The sequence below is a fragment of the Oryctolagus cuniculus genome, chromosome 5 (genome assembly GCF_964237555.1).
Source record: "Oryctolagus cuniculus chromosome 5, mOryCun1.1, whole genome shotgun sequence".
Taxonomy (NCBI): Eukaryota; Metazoa; Chordata; class Mammalia; order Lagomorpha; family Leporidae; genus Oryctolagus; species Oryctolagus cuniculus.
Genome location: NC_091436.1, coordinates 97,212,397 through 97,235,980, shown reverse-complemented (window position 1 = coordinate 97,235,980; position 23,584 = coordinate 97,212,397). Strand labels below are relative to the sequence as shown.

The 23,584-nt window shown below is 39.8% G+C and overlaps 1 protein-coding gene across 1 annotated transcript in view; it reads right to left on the bottom strand.

Moving 5' to 3' along the window:
* The window catches only part of TMEM30A (transmembrane protein 30A), a 51,250-nt gene that overhangs the window by 10,519 nt on the left and 17,147 nt on the right, over nucleotides 1–23,584 (bottom strand). The window contains exons 2-4 of the mRNA XM_002714534.5: nucleotides 7,944–8,051; nucleotides 3,185–3,292; nucleotides 321–408 (exon numbers count right to left, since the gene is read on the bottom strand). Coding sequence (XP_002714580.3) covers nucleotides 321–408; nucleotides 3,185–3,292; nucleotides 7,944–8,051 — 304 coding nt within the window. The remainder of the gene's footprint in view (nucleotides 1–320; nucleotides 409–3,184; nucleotides 3,293–7,943; nucleotides 8,052–23,584) is intronic.

The following is a 23,584-nucleotide window of genomic DNA, read 5'->3' as shown; positions in this document are numbered from 1 at the left end:
GCCACTGCACCAGCGTGGGATACCCAGAAGAAGCTTCCAGCTCCTGGTTTCACATCAGCCCAGCTCCAGCCAGTACAGCCATTTGGGGAGTGAACCAGTGGATGGAAGACCTCTCTCTCTGTGTCTCCTTCTCTCTCTCTGCAACTCTGCTTCTCAAATAAATAAATAAACCATATATATATATATATATATATATATGTTTATTATGCTAAAAAATTTTCAAAATCCATGCATAGTTTTTCATAATATACATTTTCCATGAACTTTTTGAAGACCCCTTCATATAGTTCTATACCAATATCTATGTGTCTAGATCATACCATTAAACATGCTATTGGCAATAGCTCCACAAGGAGCAATTGGTTTATCTTCATTTCTTCGATAAGGCTCACATTCCTTACTGGGATTCTGGTTTTTTAAAGGAAACAAAGAGAAAAATTATTACTTTTGGCATCTGGAAGACTATCAGCCATCACTAATTATAGATTAAAATTCAGCTCCTGTATTTTCCTCTCTTATAATACATACAAATGAATCTGTAATATAAACAGGACATAAATAATATCATTTAAGTACTCAACATATATTCCTTAATACTACTATATTATATTTATAATGTAATCTTTACTTATATATATTCTGTCATAGACACATATACCAAATTAACATTTTTTGATTTTCAAATCAAAATAAAAACCATAACCACAAAACTTTTTTCTAAGGAAAAATTAAGAAATGGTCTATTGTCTATCCAACTGTGATATAATAAAAGGGATTTTAAATTGGAAGGTAAGAGAATTGAGGTTCTAAATCCTGGGGTAAGTCCCTTGATTAAACTGGTAAACAATTATAAAGTGAACATACCCAATGAGATAATTTAAATTTTGTAATTTTGGGTTAAATATCATGTCTTAAGAAAAGAAGGAAGATAGAAGTCTAATGCAGATTCCTAGAATATACCAATTTTTAAATTGTACAGTCAGACACAAAGAAAATGAAAATGTTGGCAAGGCATACTATTTGCCTGTCCTTCATACTTGATTTTAAGATAGTCCTACTGAAGATCTCAAGAAGATGTAGTAATTACAGGGTTAAACTAAAGAGTGTACCACGTCTGAAGTTAGGTGTATATCAGGGTTGTTTTGGGACTCTCAGGCCACATTAATCCACATTTCGAAAACACAAAAGAGATCAAGGTAACCTCAATTTGAACTAGATCCTATTTATTTCTTTTTTGGCTATTCCATTACTGACCAAACCTGACTTATGTAGAAACTTGAAAAAATACTCTGCAAGTAGAAAAGACAAGAGAAGGGAAACAAAATATGTGCCAAGAATTTCATAATGTTTCTTTAATATTTTCTTTTTGGTCCCTAAGCCTTCCATATTGATAAAGTTGGTACTCTAAGACTATAAAGAGAAATAATATGTAACTGACTTGTTACTTTCTGAATATTTTGATGAAAATTATGATTTCTTTTTTAAAAGGTTATTAAATGTAAATAAGTATATAGGACAACTACGTTCTAGTTGCTAAATTCTTAAATTGGTTTTAAAAGAAAGGAAAATATTTACTACTTATGTGTCAGGTACTAAACTGAGTAATACTAAGTACTTGGCATGTACTGTCTTAGAAAAGCAATTTAATGAGCACCTAACATACAGCATATACCATGTGAGGTCCCAGAAGAAAACAAATAAAAAAAAATATTTTAAGCAATTCAAAATATAACACAGAAAATAAACCCATGCATAATCAACCATAATACGAAATAAGAGCCATGATGATGTCTATATTTGTTCAACAAATATGTATTAAATTTCTTCCATGTGCTAAGCACTAGTGGAACACTTGGTATATGGTAATTAAAGAAAGTCATCCTGCCCTCATGAGATTATAATATGGTTAGGTAAACATAATAAACAAGTAAATAAACACATAATTATAAACTATAATAAGTGTTATAAATATGCTATGTGAGTAATTAATGGGAAGAGGGTAGGAAAAGCTACTTCAAAATCTATGGCAATGGGATGCTTGTCTCTGGAGGAAGTGTCATATAAGTTAAAACCTAAAAAAAAAAAGAGTGGCACCAGCTATGAGGAAAGCAGGAAGAACACAGTTTTGAACAATGAGAACAACATATTGCATTAAGAAAGTATTTCTGAGGAAGCAAAGGTGAATAAACTTAGAACATACCAAAAGGGAGAATGATAAGTGATGAAATTCAGGATTATGTATAACTGCTCCAAGTGTTAACAAGTGATTGAAAGAGTTTAAGATGGGAAGTGGTATTTGCATTTTTTATTAAAGACCAATATGGCTGCTAAGTGGAGAAAGGGCTGGAAACAAGAGGCAAGATTGGATGAGTGGGGGACACTTAAGCAAAGCAAAGAGTGGTGACTTGGAACAGGATATGAATGAAGTAAATACATAAAGTAGTTATATTGCACCAAAGAGCACACAGAAAACCAGCAGGCCACAAGATGACAGGACCTCCAGAGATGGAGTAAGAGCCGCAATACGGAACACAACTATACCCATTCATTTAGGTGTTACCTATAGCTGCAACAGCAGAGTAGAGTAACTGCAACAGAAACCATATGAACTACAAAGCCAAAAGCTCTCTGGCCCTTTACAGAAAAAGTTTATCAATCTCTAGTCTAAACTAAAATCTCAGTTTGCAGTTTGTAAGAAAAGAATCAGCATTTTTCAAAAAGCTTCATAGATTGCTTTCCAGTACTCTACCTTTTGAATTTGACTGGTCTTACTCTGAACAAGTTAAAAAAAAAAATCGAGAGTATCCATATTCAAATTTAAAACACAATCCCAGAAATCAAAAGTAGCTTATGTGTATATATTGATCTGGTATAATAATGAACAAACTCAAACAGAACACATTCTACACTCACAATGCTAGACTCATCAAAATTCCAATGCAAACAGATAAATGAAGCAAAAACCCAAAAGACACTTGTAGAAACAAGCAGGTAGCAATATGTCTTTTGCTTGTCCAACGTCATCCATCTGTGCAAATTCCAGGAAAAATACAATGTAAGTAAACTAGAAATGTCAATATTTTAATTTCATTCTAACATCATTAAATAATTTGACATCTCTAACAACAATCACCACATGTTCTTATTTCACAGATACTATAGTTTCAAATTTCATTTTACTTACAAGCAAAGCACTGGGATCTCCATTTAGTTGACTATCATCTCGAGATTTCACATAACGACGATGATTTTGATAGAAATTAGACAGTCCATAGTACATAAACACATTGCCCTAATGAAACAGAGGGGAAATTTTTTTCATATAAAAACTATTATGTATAAACTTGTTTTCTGTTTACATAAAAGCACTGTAATTTGGACTTCATAATTTGTTTACAATTTGTGAAGGCAGGAAACAGTATTAATTTTCTGCAAGTTCTTAGTAATTTAAAATCATATAATTATAAATAAGGTTAAAGAAAGTATATTACAAAAATCCAAGAGTAAACTTTCAAATTATCCTTAAAGCCTTCAAAAAAGTACCATTTACACTATAAAACAACCCTCAGGGTAAGTGGGATGAGCTTTTTGGTCCAGCTAGGGACATCTGCATCCCACATCAGAGTGCCTAGTTTGAATCCTAGCTACTCCTCCACCTTCAATCCAGCTTCCTACTAATGTTCACCCTAGGAAGCAGCAGGTGATAGACAGCCCAAGTATTTGGGTCCCTGACACTCAGGTGGAGAGACAGGTTGAATTCCAGGCTCCTGGCTTTGACCTGGCCCAGCTCTGGCTGTTACAGGCATTTGGGAAGCAAACCAGAAGATGGAGGATCGATCTCTGTCTGTCTGACTCTCTCAATATATATACCTTTCAAATAAAATGAAAATATAAAAATATTTAAAAACCCACAATGACTGTATTAGTCTACTTTGAGCTACTTTCAATTTAAAATTTCCTCTAACTCTGATTGACTATCACCTGATTTTACCAACTTTTCAGAGGGATAATGATCAAACTGGCATTTACTGTCCAAGTAAATTCTGAACTTAAACCAGAATACAATGAATTTATCAATAGGCCACTATATACTATTAGTGATTAACAAATTAGTAAACTAAGACAATGATCACTATAACAATCTAGAAAAGTACTTTATTTAATGAAGGCACCTTAAAAATAACTTGGGAAAGGAAGGTAAACCTACATACATAACAATTATTTAGAAGATGCTAAAAAGGCATCTTGAGTGACTAAAACTTTCTCTCTCCTGGTTGCCAGTTATATTTTCTATATTCTTATCATAAATGAAATGAATCCAGTACTGTAAGTATGCTTTATTTGATTTGCTACTTTCATAAAAAAAATCACTTAAAGCTTGATTTTCAAGCACAAACTGATGGAACAAGGACATAAGCCTCAGCCATTTTAGGTTCTTGTTACCCCTGCCTTCTGTCAAGAGACCAGTTCAGGGGGCTGGTGCTGTGGAGTAGTGGGTAAAGCCGCCACCTCCAGTGCCAGCATCTCATACTGGCTCCAGTCTGAGTTTCAGCTGCTCCACTTCCAATCCAGTTCCCTGCTAATGTGCCTGGGAAAGCAGTAGAAGACGGCCCAAGTCCTTGAGGCCCTGCACCCATGTGAGACCTGGAAGAAACTCCTGGCTCCTGACTTCAGATAGGCCCAGCTCTGGCCATTGAGGCCATCTGGAAAATGAACCAGCGGATGGAAGACTTCTCTCTCTCAAAAAGAAAAAAAAGAGACCAGTTCAGTCTCACACCCTATTGCTCCTCATCCCACCCACTGTATTCTTCCCCAAGTTTGGAAGCCAGTGGGCCAATCTTGAAGAATCTGTATGGGGAAGCTCACCTCCACCTACTGCCCCACCCCCACTCCTATCCCACCTAAGATATAAAAAGGCCCAACCTACTGGGGTCTGGGCCCTCTGCCACATGTTCACTCTGTGTGCACACTGGCAGCTGGTTGACCTCTGTGAGTTTATTTTCTTTGAAAAAATTCGGTCTGTCTGTAAGTTTGTATTCTGTCTCCTCTCTAAACTGTACCCTTTTTTCTTACACAAACCATGTAAATTTTCTAACCTGTAAAAAGGAAATGTTTACATGGGAAACTTTTTTATTGGAGGGGTGGCTGGTCAAAAGTACATCATGCACAGCCGGCGCCGTGGCTCACTAGGCTAATCCTCCGCCTTGCGGCGCCGGTACACCGGGTTCTAGTCCTGGTCGGGGCGCCGGATTGTGTCCCGGTTGCCCCTCTTCCAGGCCAGCTCTCTGCTGTGGCCAGGGAATACAGTGGAGGATGGCCCAGGTGCTTGGGCCCTGCACCCCATGGGAGACCAGGATAAGTACCTGGCTCCTGCCATCGGATCAGCGCGGTGCGCCAGACGCAGCGCGCCGGCCATTGGAGGGTGAACCAACGGCAAAGGAAGACCTTTCTCTCTGTCTCTCTCTCTCACTGTCCACTCTGTCTGTCAAAAAAAAGTACATCATGCAGGGGTTGGGTTCAAGTCCTGGCTACTCTGCTTCCATTTCAGCTTCCTGCTAATGTATACCTTGGGAGGCAGCGAATCATGGTTCAAGTACTTGGGTCCTTGCCACCTATGTGGAAGACCTGGATTGAGTTCAGATCTCCTGGTGACTTGGTCCAGCACTGGCTGTTGCAAGCATCTGGGGAGTAAACCAGTGGATAGAAGATCTCACTCCATCTGTCTGTCTCTGTCTCTCTGCCTTTCAAATAAAATAAAAATAAATTTTTAAAATTACATACTAGAAACACAGGGGATGGATATACTTTTAAAAAGGAGTATCATCTTAATTAGGAACCAATACAGTAAATTCAGTTTGGAAATTAACAAAATTCTTTCAATGAATACTGAGACAAAATAACCTACTGTAATTCCCTGAAAAGCCCTTTAAAACTACTCAAACTTGGGAAGAAACAAACAGCCCACAGAAGAATGAATTGGAGGTTGGTCACCTTTACAGAAGAGAAGTTCTTAAATAAGGTTTTTTTATTTGTGTGAGGAGATTTAATGAAGCTCTAAATCATTACTAATCTCTCATGATTCTCCACATTCTGAGTAAAGCATAAGTTATTTGTGTCTTTATAGTTTCTCACCACATTGAAAAACAATGGACTTTTAGAGCCGGCGCCGCGGCTCACTAGGCTAATCCTCCGCCTAGCGGCGCCGGCACACCGGGTTCTAGTCCCGGTCGGGGCGCCGGATTCTGTCCCGGTTGCCCCTCTTCCAGGCCAGCCCTCTGCTGTGGCCCGGGAGTGCAGTGGAGGATGGCCCAGGTGCTTGGGCCCTGCACCCGCATGGGAGACCAGGAAAAGCACCTGGCTCCTGGCTCCTGCCATCGGATCAGCGCGGTGTGCCGGCCGCGGTGTGCCGGCCGCAGCGCGCCTGCCGCGGCGGCCATTGGAGGGTGAACCAACGGCAAAGGAAGACCTTTCTCTCTGTCTCTCTCTCTCACTGTCCACTCTGCCTGTCAAAAAAAAATAAATAAATAAAAAATAAAAATAAATAAAAAATAAAAATAAATAAAAAAGAAAAACAATGGACTTTTAAAGATGTCTTGAATCTATAAGCTATTTCCATTGAAACATGCCTAAATAATTAAATTCCAAATTTGTTCTCAAGTTTGTTTAAAAGGCATTTTCCTGTCCATCTTGGTGCAAGAGCACCTATAACCACTAGATGGCAACCATATCCCATGGTTACCAAAGCCATCCTGTCCTTGAGAAAATCTGAAGCACCAGAAAATTTATAAAGTTGGCATATTAAAGCAGTTTTGCTCCCTGAAGAATAATTTTTTTAAGCTCAATTTTCAGGAAGAGGAAAGTACCACTTGGTCTTTTTCATGCCTATTCTGAATCTTTGTGTCCTTTAGCATATGCTCAAGTTACCAAGAATGTCAGAACAATGCGAACTCAGACAAACATACAAACACAACACATACATACATGCTTAGACAAATGGAGTCCTAACTACTTATCAAAGCATAGAAAGTCAGTAAGGTTTAGGTATGTGCATTTTTGGTAATGCTTCGTATCTCACAGAAAAAAATAATGAAATATTAGGATAATTAGCATTTATTTTCTGCAGTTAAATGTGTTTTATTATTAAAAACATGCAAAATAATTTGAACCATAATTTTATTTATTTATTTATTTAGAGAGACAGAGATAGAGAGCTCCCCCATTTGCTGGTTCACTCCCCGAAAACTCATAATGGCTAGCCAGGGCTGAGCCAAGCCAGTGCTTGAAGCTGAGATACAACCCAGGTCCCCCGTGCGGGTGACAGGGACTTAACTACTTCAGCCATCACTTGTTGCCTCCCAACGTGCTTATTAGCAGGAAACTGGAATCAGTAGAAGAGCTGGGACTCAAACCCAGGCACTCTGATATGAGACACAAGCATCATGACCAATGTTCTAAGGACTAAATCCAATGTCTACTCTACATAGAAGCAATAAATTTAAAATACAAGTACATGCAGATATAAACCTGAAACAAAATGGATTTTTGAAGTTATAAAATATTCCAGTAACTATTTGTTGAACCCTTTAGTTAGTAGAGCCATTAAGCCTTTGACAATGATACAAATTACATGTTATCTCAAAAGAAAAAATATTAAATTGAAAAAAAGTAAAACACATATACGGAAAATGTAAAAATTCCAGTGAAATGTTTTTCATTCTATCTACCAAGTACTAACTTTAGTAAACCATTCAAATAAATATATTTAATTATCAGACAGCAAAATGCAAAAGCCAAACATCTAAAACAATCTTCCTCAAAAGTAAATGGATTCAAATAAAGTGACTTCCCTAGAAAATGAAAGTACCTAATAAGAAACATTTAATACAGTATTAGCATTTTTTTTAAAGTATGGCTTTTCTAAAATATTACTTAGAAATACAGACCTCAAATGATTTTTCCAGTGTGAAGTTAATGGTACAAATGCAAGGTGTCACATCTGGAGACAAACATTTATTGCAGGGACTAGAAGGCTCTGTTCCAGTATAATCAATCTGCAAAAGAAAAATATAACTGAACATCTCCTTGGAGAAAATGGATACCTGAAACATTCGGGAATAACTTGCAATTAAAAGAAAAAGTAGACAAAGAGCCCAGACAACTGTTTTTAAGATCACCTGTTTATTTTGACAGTGTCAAATATTAAATACTGGGAAGGGGCCTCTCTTGTCCTGCTAGCTGATATTTCCAAGTCCTCCCTACTTTCTACCATAATAAATACCTTTATACAGGAAATTCTATTAAAATTCAAAATTATATGATGTATAAAAATTTAAACAGGTACAAAGTTAAAAATATCAAAATGTTAGATTAATAAAAATCAATAAATCAGCTTTTCCTCTTAAATCTTTCAATATTAAAATACTTTTCAGTCACCTCAACTTTCCATGGTATATTTTTACATTTTAAAAATTACTAGGTTTTCAAGGGTCACTATTTTTTCAAAACCTGGTGTTGAATTTATCTCCTCTTTCTGCTGGGTTCCTGGCAAGTAGCTTCATCCTTGGAATTTCCCAGGTGACAGAAATATGTTATTCCTAAATCCCTTGATCCATACCAGAGTTCATGCTAACCAGATAACTCAGGATGAGGGCTGGTCACCTGAAAGATCTAGTGTTCAGCAGCTATGGCCTCTGGAGAAGGGAGCAGAGTGTGCTGGAAACGTAGTTCAACCATTAAGTCAATGTTCAATCAATCATGCCCCCATCAATCATGTAGTTCCAATAAAAACCCGCAGGGTACGTATTGTAGAACAGTGGGTTCAACAACCAACATTGGAGCAATGGTTTGAGTCCTGGCTATTTTGTATATTCTATGGGTTCTGACAAATGTATAATGACATGTATCCACCACTGCATCATACAGAACAGCTTCACTACCCTAAAAATCTTGTACAATCTGTCTGTTCATCCTTCTCTCCCCATTTACCAGATTGCTAATCTTTTCAGTCTCCATAGTTTTGCCTTTTCCAAAATGTCACATAGTTGGAATCATACCATATGTAGCCTTTTCAGACTGTTCTGTTTGTTTTTTTTTTTTTTAAAGATTTATTTATTTATTTGAAAAGCAGAGTTACAGAAAGGCAGAGGCAGAGAGACACAGGTCTTTCATCCGCTGGTTCATACCTCAACTGGCCGCAACAGCCAGAGCTGAGCTGATCTGAAGCTAGGAGCTTTTTCAGGGTCTCCCACATGGGTGCAGGGGCCCAAGAACTTGGGCCATCTTCTACTGCTTTCCTAGGTCATAGCAGAGAGCTGGACTGGAAGTGGAGCAGCCGGGACTCAAACCGGCGCCCATATGGGATGCCAGCACTGCAGGCGGCAGCTTTACACCCGCTACACCATAGCACCAACCTCTGTTTGCTTTAACTTATTTTATTGATTTGAAAGGCAGTTACAGAGAGGGAGAGACAGAAGGAGAGGTCTTCCATCTGCCAGATCAGTTCCCAAATGGGCCAGGCTGAAGCCAGAAGCCAGGAACTCCATCCAGGTCTCCCACATGGGTGATGAGGGCCCAATTACTCAGGCCATCTTCTGCTGCTTTTCCCAGGCACATTAACTGGCAGATAGATCAGAAGTGGCACTGCTGGGACACAAACTGGTGCCCATATGGGATGTCAGTGACACAGGTGGCAGTTTAATACACTGTGCTACAGTGCAGGCTGTAGACTGGCTTCTTTTGTTTAGTAATATGCATTTAAGGTTTTATATGTCTTTTCATGGCTTCATAGCTCATTTATTTTTTAGCACGGAATAATACATCACTGTCCACATGTACCACGACTTATTTATCCATTCCCCTACTAAGGACATCTTCACTGCTTCCTAGTTACAGCACTTATGAATCAAGTTGCCATATAAAGCATCCCAGCACATGTTTTTGAATGGCCATAAGTTTTCAACTAATGTGAGTAAATACAAGAAGTACAGTTGCTGAATCATATGTTAATATTTACTTTTAAAGAAAACTGTCAACCTGTTTTCCAAAGTGGCTATACCATTCTATACTCCAGCCATCAATGAATGCTAGTTCCTGTAGTTCCACATCCTTCTAAGCAGTTGGTGCTGCCAGTGTTTCATTTAGAAGTCTACTATTTCACTAGGTACATAACAATATGCCATTTTTTTTTAAATTTGCAATTCCCTAATGTGTCGCTCCCCCTCTTCACGGAGGAACGACACAGCACCCTGCGCTGTTCTTTTGTCTGCTCGGCCCTCCCCGGGTTTGCTGCTGGTTCTTCCCGGGTTGGCTGCCGTCCTTCCACCTCTGTGGAAGGGCGACTCCCCCTGCCACTTTCCCCACTTCCACGGGGGAGCGGCACACCGCCGGCCGGCTCTCTCGGGGGCTGCTCAGATGTTATTCGGATGTTCCCCTTAGATGTTCCTGGTACATGTTGTCTCTCTCCTCCTTTATAGTCCTCTTCCACCAATCCCAACTCTGCTACCCACACGCCGAGTACGCTGCTCTCCTGCAATCAGGAGCAGGATCTGCTCCTGCAGGTTATTGGTCGAACTGGAGGCAACTGCGTAGAAGCAGTTTACTCCTCTCCCAGCGCCATATTGTGGGAGAGCAGATGCATAGAATAAGTCTTAATTCCAGTAACTTAGTCTAGTCCGAGTTGCTCCCCACACTAATGGTATGGTGATGTTGAACATCTTTTGTGAGAACAGCAAGGAAGTAGTGACCCCACCCTTTTGAGTATTTAGTTTATCATTAGACTAGAAAGGAGAAGTTACCAATCACAACCTTCTGGTGACTTTTTTGTTTTATCATGAGCAAGCTAGAGAAGATTACAATTCAGCCTTTTGATGAGCTTCTCCACTCTCTGATTGTTAGCTGCTGCTCTGTTTTTTCCCCCTAAATTTGAGCTTAAAAGACTACACTTTGACCAGTTTCTCAGGTCTTCCTCTCTTAGAGTGCTACTCCAGGCTGCTGCAGCAGGAAGTTTCTGACTTAAATCTTGCTTTGCTCTCTGTCTTATCTGCCTGGAAATTCTTCTATGTGAGACAAGAATTGAGGTTGCTTTTCTTCATCGTTGTTTTACCCATAATACTTTCACATACTTACTTGCCACCTGCATGTTACAGATAATTGTGTCCTCGAAAAACTCTTATGTTGAAGCCCAAATCCTTCAACCATTATGATAGAGGGCAAGGGCCCATGATGAGATTAATGTCTTTATAGGAAAAGGAAGAGAGACCAGAGTTCTCCAATTTTTACCATCTGAGCACAAAGCAAGAACGTAGTCATCTACAAGCCACAAAAAGGCCCTTACTAGGAACAGAATCTACTAGCACCTTGATTTTGGACTTCGAGATTCTAAAATTAGAAATAAATTTTGGCTGGTGCCGCGGCTCACTAGGATAATCTTCTGCCTTGCGGTGCCAGCACACCGGGTTCTAGTCCTGGTCAGGGCGTCCGATTCTGTCCCGGTTGCCCCTCTTCCAGGCCAGCTCTCTGCTGTGGCCAGGGAGTGCAGTGGAGGATGGCCCAAGTACTTGGCCCCTGCATCCCATGGGAGACCAGGATAAGTACCTGGCTCCTGCCATCGGATCAGCGCAGTGTGCCGGCCGCAGCGCGCTGGCCTCGGCGGCCATTGGAGGGTGAACCAACGGCAAAAGGAAGACCTTTCTCTCTGTCTCTCTCTCTCACTGTCCATGCTTCCTGTCAAAAAATATAAAAAAAAAAAAAGAAAGAAAGAAATTTCTTTGGTTTAAGGCATCCATAAGGTAGCCTGTTAAACAGTGCCAGCTGTTTTAAGATATTGTATCTTCCGGGCCTGCGCTATGCCATAGCGGGTAAAGCTGCCACCTGCAGGGTCGACAGCCCATATGGGGTGCCGGTTCATGTCTCAGCTGCTCTGCTTCTTATCCAGCTCTCTGTTGTGGCCTGGGAAAGCAGAAGATGGTCCAAGTCCTTGGACCCCTGCACCTGCATGGAAGACCCAGAATAAGTTTCTGGATCCTGGCTTCAGATCGGCCCAGCTCTGGCCATTGCAGCCATTTGGGGAGTGAACCAGTGGAGGGAAGACCTTTCTGTCTCTGCCTCAAAACCAGAATCTAATGACAACATCTAGTCATTTTTTCAAAACCACACGATTGAATGATAAAATTTGGTTTTGTCCTCAAAAAGCTGGTCAATAAAGATGTCTTCAGAGACATTGCTCTTAAATCCAAGGCCCAACAAGGGGCCAAGATCAAGTCTGAAGAGAGGTACAAGACCAATAAGTACAAGGGGTTTTGCCAGAGCTGAAGTTTTAGATATTTTTTGTTTCATTGAAAACATAAAAAAATTAATTTTGTCAAATCCTGATATAATCTCCTACAGAAATGTTTTCATCAAAGATTATTTTTTTTAACCAGAGAAACTTTGGGGGAAACTTCCTTGCACTGCTAATATCTAAGAGAAATTAGAAATAAATTCAAAAAAGGAAACTAGAAACACAGGATTATAAATGAAGAGAAACAAAGAGTATGTAATACCTCACCAGAGCTATTGGGCTACAGCGTTGCACCAGGGCCTATTTATGCACACTATTCCACTTACACATTACATTTTACGATGCTGAAAAGATGAAAGAGAAAGTGAAATCATTTAGAAAGGGACTGGCTTTGTGGTGTAGAGGGTTAAACCTCCAACTGCCATGCTGGCATCCCATACAAGTGCTGATTTGAGTTCTGGCTGCTCCATTTCCAATCCAGCTCCCTGCTAATGTGCCTGGGAAAGCAGGAGAGAACAGCCCAACCGCTTGGACCCCTGCACCCAGGTGGGAGACAAGGAAGAAACTCTTGGCTGCAGCCTGCCCCATCCTCAGCTATTGCTGCCATCAGGGGAAGAGAACCAGTGGATGGAAGACCTCTCTGTCTCTCCCTCTCTTTCTGTAACTCTGCTTTTCAAAAAATAAAATAAATCCTAAAAAAAATTTAGAAAAACTATATCTAAAAATCTCTGCACATTTTCTCAATTATTTAAAGACTGATTCAAGAATTAAAATTATAAAAGCTTTAAGCTGGGCCAACTCCCATATTGCATGTATCTGACAGAAACTTCTCAAACCACTCTTTAGAAATCAGTCTCTAGGGCAAAATATAAAAAGATATAATCAGTTATGATTAAACAAGAAGATATTGTCTTTGTTTATAAACAAAAATAACTAATTTGATGGAATCTGAGAGCTAATAAATTATACTAACAAAACTAAAGATTTTTTGGAACTGATAATAGTCACTGAACATTACATTTGAACAAAATGAAAGGAACACTGTAACATTTTCTTCACAATTTGTTGATTATAAATTTTAAACTATATTTTAAAACCACATGCCTTCTTTTAGTGTTTATTTATTTATTTTTTTCATCCACTCGAAAAGCAAAGTGACATAGGGAGAGATATTATGGAGATAGCAGAACAGTTAGTTCACTGCCCACTTGTCTGCAAACAGCCAAGGCTGGGCCAGACCAAAGTCAGGAGCCCCAAACTCAATTTGGGTCTCCTACAGGGGTGGCAAGGACTCAAGGACTTGAGCCAACATCTGCTACTTCCCAGGATGTACTAGCTAGAAGCTAGGTCAGAAGCAGAGTATCTGGGACTTGAACCAACACTCAGATATGGGATGCAGACATTCCAAGTTGCGTCTTAACCTGCTGCACCACATGCCTGATTCATGTCTTTTGATTCTAGAAAAATCTTAACAATATTTTCAAAAATTATCATTAACACAGTAAGCTTTATGATGTACAAGGAATGGTACAAGGTATGATACAGATACAAATAGTAATTATAATTTATATCTATTCAATACAGGTTGTACAAGCCTTTCTTTTATATATGTATTTCATCTGATCCTCACTAAAATCCTTTAGTATTATCTCTATTTGATATAAAAAGAATATAATCAGAAACTTGACAAAGTTATCACAAGTAACAATAACTGGTGCTAAGCAAGAACCAAGGATTTCTGAGCCGATATACAATGGTCTACCTATTAAACTGCTTTTTCCTAAGAATAAGGAGTTCCCTTTGCCCTCTTGCAGATTATTTTAACAAAGATGAATACAAAGAATACTGCTATATAATGCTAAGTTCAAAACTGGATTGCTTAGAGGGACAATCAGCAGTAGAGAGACCAGTACATTCTTACTGTGAAGAACCAAGGATGTGACCAGAGTCACAAAAGAAAGATAGAAAAAAGTAAAGAATATATGGAAAAGAAAAAATTTATAAAGCACAAGATACATCGAAGGACAATGAGGATAAACATTTTGGATATGGAGAATTTCATGTTGGAAGAAAATAAGACAAGGCGAAGGAGGTAAACTGCAACCAAAATAACACACTGTTTTAGTGATTACTGTTTACCAAATGTGTTGTTAAGTGTAAGGCGTTATGAACACTTAATACATATCTCATTTTAAAAGTACTGGGCTGGCTCTGTGGCATTGTAGGCTAAGCCTACGCCTGCAGCACTGGAATCCCATATGGTCACCAGTTCATGTCCTAGCTGCTCCTTTTCTGATTCAGCTCTCTGGAAAGGCAGTGAAAGATGACCCAAGTTCTTGGGCCCCTACACCCACATCAGGGACCTGGAAGAAGTTCCTGGCTCCTGGCTTCAGATTGGCCCAGCTCCAGCTATTGCGGCCATCTGGGGAGTGATCAGTAGATGGAAGACATTTCTCTCTGTCTCTCCCTCTCTCTATCTGTAACTCTCTAAAATAAAAAAGATAATAAAAAAATTTTTAAAAAGTACAGGGGTAGGCATTTGGTCTAGCAGTTAAGACTTTAGTTAGGACACCCACATCTCAAGAGTACCTGGGTTCAAATCCCAGCCCCACTCATGAGCACAGCTTCCAGCTAACATACCCTCTGGGAGGCAGCAGCGAGGACTCAAGTAGTCGGGTTCCTTCCCCCTAAATGAGAGAACTGGAATGAGTTCCTGGCTCCTGGCTTCAGCCCAAGTGGAGGTTGTGAGCATTTGATGAGTGAAACAGCTGATGGGAATTCTCTGTATCTACATCTGTCTCTGTCTGTCTGCCTCTCAAATAAAATTTAAATTAAAAAAAAAAAAACCAACCTGCAAAATTGGCATTTATTTTTCTTATTTTAAACTAGGAAACTGACATTTACGAAGGTTAGGAAGTTTTCCAGTATCACCCAGATTCAGTAATTCTGAGCCAATCCCTGCTGTCTCCAACACCCATTATCTTTCCACCGTACCACATCATTTCTGACATACTAAATCAGGACCCTGAGATTATAAGACTAAAGAGAAACTTCTGATGGATAATTAGGATTTTTGTTGTTGTTGTTGTTAAAGTGTGTAGCATCTGAACACACTTCCAAATACTGTAAAATTCTTCATTGTGAGAGTTTTGGAGAGAGAAAGGATTCTACCTCTATTTCAACAGCTAAATGGAGAAATGGATGCTTCCACTCCCTAATCGAATGGTTGCCAGGACAAAGGCTCAAGATCCAGATTCAGCAATCAAATACTCCCATATAAATCGTTCAATCCTAGGAGACAGAGACAAGCAGACAAGTAGGAGTGTAAGTTACCAGGCACAGCAGTAGCCTGGCTGTAGCATCTGAGCTAGACTTAATGCTTTCAAACTTCTCTTTTTCCCATCTCTAATTCTGATTTTCTAGAATTCCTCCCCATTTTGTATGACAGCTACAAATTCTTCTAACGGATTCTTTCCCTGTGTAAGCTAGCCAGAGTAGGTTACTGCTGCTGACAGAGCATCTTTGCACTGTCATCTCTGCTGACAGTGCATCTCTGAAAACCAAGTAGCTCTCCCTCTCCCTATCCCTTAATTGTTATGTGTCTGCCTCTCTGTAACTCTGCCTTTCAAACATAAATAAATCTTTAAAAAAAAAAAAAAGAATCACAGGTACTATGGAAACACATCCTAATCTAGTAATGAGCAAATTTCTCCAGGATTGCTGCTGAGTAGAAGTTATCTACAGGGAGTCAGGGACTACCCAAAAGACACATGCATTTAGGAACCAAGTAAAGTTCTAAATTAGACATAAAGATCTGATAATCAATCAAGAGTTTTCCAGTTATCAGATTTTCTACAATGTGTATTTATAAAACAAGTGGTAATCAGTGACAATAAAAATTAAGGGTTTATATACGGAACACTAGAGTAAGACTACAGAGCAGAAGCTAAAGGTTTTGCAATTTGAGCCATTATAAACTAAAGTAGTGTGGCTATGTAATTCAAATAACAAAATGGATGGAGTTGTGGGGAGGGGCATTCTAGCCCTCTCCTGGTAATGGCAGCATCAAAAGTTTCAGGAGACTGTACACTTCCCATGTACGCTGGCACTTGCACAAGGCACAGAAACACCAGCAGCAACAAAGTTCATTCAGACGACATCAGGTATAGCAGACATCAGCTAGAGGCTAGGAAGATCATATTACCCTGCTGCAGGTGACTAGAATAGAGAAGTAACTTTATGAGTCACATCACAGCAACAAGTTTCTTTGCTTTGTCATTCAGAAATCTCAGGCAAAAAGAGAAGTCTGTAAGCACTGAGCAACTGTGTGTGTTCTTCATAGAGGTAATATAAATTACAATGCTTTCTATTGAAGACTCAAAAATGAGGGATATCCCTAACTTTTCCACAGAGATTACTGTTTTTGTAGACCAAGTAATGTGTACAATCCAGGCACTGGTAGGAGAGAAAGTAGATGTGGATTTTCAGAGTAAGAGAAGCAGGCATTGTATACTGAAGTACTGAATATTTATTAAAGTATATAAGATGCTTCCTTTTCATTAAATAGACAATACAGAAGAGCTTCAAAAACATCATGGAAAAGTGGAATTAAAAGATGTTCCAGGGGCTAGCACTGTGGTGCAACAAGTGAAGCCAACACCTGCAGTGCCAGCATCCCGATGTGGGCACTGGTTCGGGTCCCAGCTGCTCCACTTCCAATCTAGCTCCCTGTTAATGCACCTGGGAAAGTAGCAGAGAACAGCTTGGTCCCTATACCCACAGAGGAAGCTCCTGGCTCCTGGCTTAGTCCTGGCCCAGCCCCCAGCCACTGTGGCCATCTGGTGAGTGAACCAGCAGATGGAAAACCTCTCTTTCTCTCTCTCTCTCTCCCTCCATCTCTATAACTCTTCAAATAAATTTAATTTAAAAAAGGTGTTCTAAATTTTCTGTGAACTTTGTGAAGCCCCATCAGATATCAACGTGGAAAAATACATTCTCCTTACAAATACAGGCAAGCAGGATACCATCTAATAAACCTAACTGCCTTAAAAAAAGTAATAACTATGGTTTCATCATCAGATAAGGGGAGCAGAAAAAATAAACTACTGGGGCCAGCACTGTGGCGTAGCGGGTAAAGCTGCTGCTTGCAATACCAGCATCCCATACGGACAATGGTTCAAGTCCCAGCTGCTCCATTTCTGATCTAGCTCCCTGATAATGCACCTGGGAAAGCAGCTGACAGATCCAAGTCCTTGGGCTCCTGCACCCACATGGGAGACCCGCAAGAAGCTCCTGGCTCCTGGCTTTGGATTAGCCCAGCTCCAGCCACTGCAGCCATTTGGGGAGTGAACCAGTAGAAGTCTTGTCTGTCTGCCCTTGCCTCTCTGTAACTCTACCTTTCAAATAAATAAATAAATCCTTAATGGAGCAGTTAGAGAAGTTTAATATTAAGGAGATACAAATATCCCTACAACGTGTTAAGTACATTTCGTTTTACATAAATCATGTGAAAAATCAAAAGGGCTCCAAGTTTCCCATAAAATCAATGTAAGGAAGTGTAATATGACTGGTCAAAGTGGTAATTCAATTTGGATGACATTAGTTGACACACAGTCCAATACCAGAGAGGTAACAGCTCTGCTGCACAGCACTCAGACTAACAGGAACATTAATACAATCTCCTGCACCAATTATGTGAATCTGAATGTCATGTGATTTTGGCCTTAGTGTTCTTATCTAAAAAAGGAAACAATAACAAGCTACAAACACATTTCCATAATTGTAAAAATCAAATGAGTTTCCACTAAGGTATGTTGAAAATTTTAAAAAATCCTTAAAAGAAGAAAAGAAAAAATAAACTACCACATTTAAATTAATTAGAATCTTATAAAAGTTAGCAGTTGAAAAAAAATTTTTAAAAACTCATAGTTGGCCGGCACCGCGGCTCACTAGGCTAATCCTCCGCCTTGCGGCGCCGGCACACCAGGTTCTAGTCCCGGTCGGGGCGCCAGATTCTGTCCCGGTTGCCCCTCTTCCAGGCCAGCTCTCTGCTGTGGCCAGGGAGTACAGTGGAGGATGGCCCAAGTGCTTGGGCCCTGCACCCCATGGGAGACCAGGATAAGGACCTGGCTCTTGCCATCGGATCAGCGCGGTGCGCCGGCCACAGCGGCCACTGGAGGGTGAACCAATGGCAAAAGGAAGACCTTTTTCTCTGTCTCTCTCTCTCACTGTCCACTCTGCCTGTTAAAAAAAAAAAGAAAAGAAAAAAAAACTCATAGTTACTCTGGATTACTTAATTTCTTTGTTCAAAAAGAATCATCAGAGGCTTAGTTCTAAACTTACAGTAACAAAAAAGGCCATCTCTTGGTACAGCAGGTTAACTGTGGGCCTGCAACACCGGCATCCCTTACGAGCACTGGTTCAAGTCTTGGCTGTACCATTTCTGATCCAGCTCCCTGCTAATGTACCTGGAAAAGCAGCAGAAGATGGTTCAAGTGCTTGGGCCCTGCCATCCATGTGGGAGACCCAAATGGAGTTCCAGGCTCCTGGCTTCAGCCTGGTCCAGCACTGGTGGTTGCAGCCATTTGGAGAGTGAACTGGAAGATGGAAGATCTGTGTGTGTGTTTCTGCTTCTCTAACTTTGCCTTTCAAATAAATAAGACTTTTTAAAAAAATCAAAGAAGTTCAACTCTTTATATCCTAAAATGTCTATGGATCATAGCGGCAGGAGTTGTGAACCAGCAAGTTGGGCTGCCATTCTATCCATTCCTGGCTGCTCCAGGATTCAGTCCAGCTTCCTGCTAACATATCCTAGGAGACAGCAGGTAATGGCTCAGGTGCTTAGGCCCCTGCCACCCAAGTGGGAGAACTGGATTAAAGAACATGGGTCTGGACTTCAGCCTGTCCTATCTGCAGCTGTTGCTGGCATTTGGGGAGTGACCCAGCAGATGGAAGATCTATCTCCATCTCTCTCTCTCACTCTCATTCTCTCTCCCCATGCTCTCACTGTCCCTTCCCCACCCTTTACATAGATAAAAATAAGCAAGTATTTAAGAAAAATAACTGTTTTTTTTAAATTAGAAACACTAGATGGAAACATAAAGTAAGGTTTTTACTTCTAATCCAAACAGTAAACTACAATCTTACACATGGAAATAATCAATGAATTAGGTGACAGGTAAATGTAAATTGTCCTTGAAAAAGGACAGCCATAGCAGAAGTCAGCTGTTATTTTCCAGATCTCTACTCCATACCAGAACTGTTCTTTTATAAATGAGGAAAGTGAGATTTAGAGGTTAAATGACATCCCAAGACAAAACAGCTCATATTTTTCTACATCAGTTTTCTAGGGCTGCTGTGTTAGAACAGAACTTTATTTTCTCAGTTTGGGAGGAAAGAAGCCCAAATTCAAGGTGATAGCACAACCATACATCTTTTGAACCTCTATGTAAAAACTGTTCTGCTTCTTCAGTTTCCGGCCTTTGCCAGCAATTCTTGGAGTTCTTTGGTTTGCAGCTTTATCACTCCATCTCCATCTCTGTTGTTCTCTCTGTCCTCATTATCACCTTCCCTCAGTGCATATATTTCTTTTTTTTAAAAGATTTATTTATTTTTTACTTGAGAGTCAGAGTTACACAGAGAGAGATGAGGCAGAGAGAGAGAGAGAGATCTTCCATCTGATGGTTCACTCCCCAATTGGTTGCAATGGCCGGAACTGCGCCGATCCTAAGCCAGGAGCCAGGAGTTTCTTCCAGGTCTCCCATGCGGGTGCAGGGGCCCAAGGACTTGGGCCATCTTCTACTGCTTTCCCAGGCCATAGCAGAGAGCTGGATCAGAAGTGGAGCAGCCAGGACTAGAACTGGCGCCCATATGGGATGCCGGCGCTTCAGGCCAGGGCGTTAACATGCTGCACCACAGCGCCAGCCCCAATGTATATGTTTCTTTGTATAAGCACAGTAATCATATTGGATAGAGACTTATCCAAATGATCTCATGTTAACTTGTTTATATCTCCAAGGACCCTATTTGCAAATAGCCCCAATCAGAGGTAGCCAGAGTTAGGATTTCAACATATCTTTTGGGGGAACATAATCAACTCATAGAAATCAGATCTGTCTAGCTCCAAAGTTGCTGTTCTTTTCATTAGATTGCAATGCTGCTTCCAATTATCTTAAAAAAAAAATGCACCTTATGATAATTTCAATACGGAAGTCAATTTAAGACATTTTAGAATAAGATTAGCATCAATAATTAACATGATAATTATTTAGTAATTTTAAAGAGTTCTCCCAGATCTTATTTTTTACCTAAAATACAGACTAAAAATACCTTTGTTGGGGCCAGCACTGTGTTGCTTCTTACAATGCCAGCATCCCATATCAGAGCACCAGCTCAAGTCCCAGATGCTCTGCTTCTAAGCCAGCTCCCTGCTAATGTTCCTGGGAAACCAGTGGATGAAGGCCCAAGTACTTTAAACCCTTGCCACCCATGTGGGAGACCTAGATGGAGTTTTAGGCTCCTGACTTCATCCTGGCCTAGCCCTTGCTGTTGTAGCCATTTGGATAGTGAACTAGCAATAGAAGATTTCTTTCTCTCTGCCTCTTCATTTCTCCCTGGCCCTCCGCCTTTCAAATAAATAAATAAATAAATCTTGGGGCCAGCGTTGTGGCATAGTGGTAAAGCTGCTGCCTGAGGTGCTGGCATCCCAAATGGGCACTGGTTCAGGTCCTGGCTGCTCCGCTTCCAACCCAGATCCCTGCTAAGATGCCTGCTAAAGCAGTGGAAGATGGCCCAAGTCCTTGGGCCCCTGCACTCTCACGGAAGCCCCAGAAGAAGCTCCTGTAACTTTGCCTTTCAAATAAATAAAATAAATATTTAAAATATAATTAAATAAGTATTTAAAAAATTGTTAAAATAGGTAGCCATAAGGCAGGCATTTGGTATAGCACTAAGATGCTTCTTGGTATGTCCCCATCCCATATCAGAGTGCCTGTGTTCAAGGACCCACTCTGCTTCTGATACAGCTTCTTACTAATGCACACTCTGAGAGGTAGCAAATGATACTCAAGTACTTGAGTCCCTGCCACTCATGTGGGAGACCCAGATTGAGCTCCAGGTTTCTGGCTTTGGACTGATCCGATCATAGCTGCTGTAGGCATTTTGGGAAGGAACTGACAGATGGAACTGTGTGTGTGTGTGTGTGTGTGTGTGTGTGTTTGACCTCCAAATACATAAAATTTTAAGAAAAAAATTAGGTAGTCATGATCCCTGGACCATCCTAACAGAGTTTTAAATAGAATTTTTATAATTCAGTAGTTCTTCCCCCAACCTCTCTTCTCTGCACAGGATATGATCTAAGCCCTCCAATGAGACTAGATACTGAAATTGTGGATACTACCAAACTCTCTAGATGTTTTCCTCATTCATACACATTTATGATAAAGTTTAATTTATAAATTAGGCACAGTAAGATATAAACAATAATATAAATAAGATAATTATAGCAATATATTGTTATAACAGTTACATGGGGATTAGCACATGGCATCTTGGGACATCTGCATCCTATATCAGAGTGCCTGGTTCAAGTCCAGGCACTTCTGGTCCAGCTTCCTGGATCACATCAGTCCATAATTATAGGATATACTATGATAACATTATGAGGCATCATTAGCTATTACTTTTGAAATCTGAGAAAAGCACATACATCAGATGAGGAAAGAGAGGTATCTGTAAAAACTTCCCATAATTTTAACAGGAACAAAATTTGAAAAAAAAAAAAAAAAGATACAATGAGGTATAACTACAAGCATGTCACATTCCAGAAACTATAGCAGCAAAAGGTATGAGGGTGGTAGAAAATGTGAACAGAGAAGTAGAAGGTAGCCTGTCATGAAGAAAATCATATTCTATGATAAGGGGCTTAGACAGTGTCCTAAGTACTAGAGGGAGACAGACAGAGGAGAAATTTTAACCAAGATAATTTACTATTCATGCTAGTCTTTTTAAAGAATACTCTGATAACAACATACAGAAAGACAGAAGAGAACACCAGATCAGAGGTAGATGAAGCAAACAGAAAGTTACTGCAATAATCCAGGCAAGAGATGTTGATAACATAAACTAATAAGTTGGCAGCTGGAATGGGAAAAAGAGACGGAATCAGAAAATATAGAGAAAGCAGAATCTAAAAAAATTTAGTGTCTAGAGATGGGATAAGGGCAAATGTACTTAGGTTGATTTTTAGGATTTCTGGCATGAAAAACCATGAGATGATGGCATCCACTGCAAGGTTCACCAGTGTTTTTCATGACACTAAATCAAAGGTAATGCTCAGTCCTGCTCCTCTGTGAACTAGCAGCAGCAGCATGTGGCATGATTATTAACATGTTCTTCCTCGAAACTGGTTTCTAGGACACTACTCTTTCCCTGTCCTCCTACCTCACTACCTGTTCATTTTTAGCTGGAGTGGGGAACATTCAGCCCACAGGCCATATAAGCCCCTCAAAATAACTTGATCTGGCCCTGTGAAGACAATTACAGAACTCGAATCATTAAATCTACAGAAGGCTAATTTTTAACTTAATAATTTTATATGGCCTGTGAATGTTATAAATATCCAAATGGCCTTTGACAGAAAAAGGTTTCTCACCCCAACTTTTCAGTCTCTTTTGATAGTTTCTCTTCACTTACTCAATTCAAAGCACTAGAGTTACTGAGGGCTATTTGGACCTTCTCACTTTTTGCTGGCCTCTAAATCACTCTTGATTTCATTCCATCTTATGCCTTTATATATCATCTATAGATTAACCCTCAAAATGTGTAACTCTGGCCTTAACGTTTCCCCTGAATTCTAAATTTACATATTCAACTGCCTACTCATTATTTCTAACTTGAATATCTAAAAGCATCTGATCATAACAAGTCAAGAATTACTCTGTTCTGCTTAACCCCCAACCCCCTACTAGGACATGAAAACCTTTTTTTTTTTTTTTACACAATGTTTCTCATCTTGAAAAATGTAACAACAGACACAACAGAAATAAAAAGAATCATCAGAAACCACTATAAAGAGATGTATGCTAACAAATTGGGGAACCTGGAAGAAATGGATAGATTCCAAGACACATACAACCTTCCTAAACTGAGCCATGAAGATATAGAAAATCTAAACAGACCCATAACCATGAAAGAAATTGAATCAGTAATAAACGCACTACCGAAAAAGAAGAGCCCAGGACCGGATGGCTTCACCGCCGAATTTTACCAGACATTTAGAGAACAACTAACCCCTGTTCTTTTCAAGTT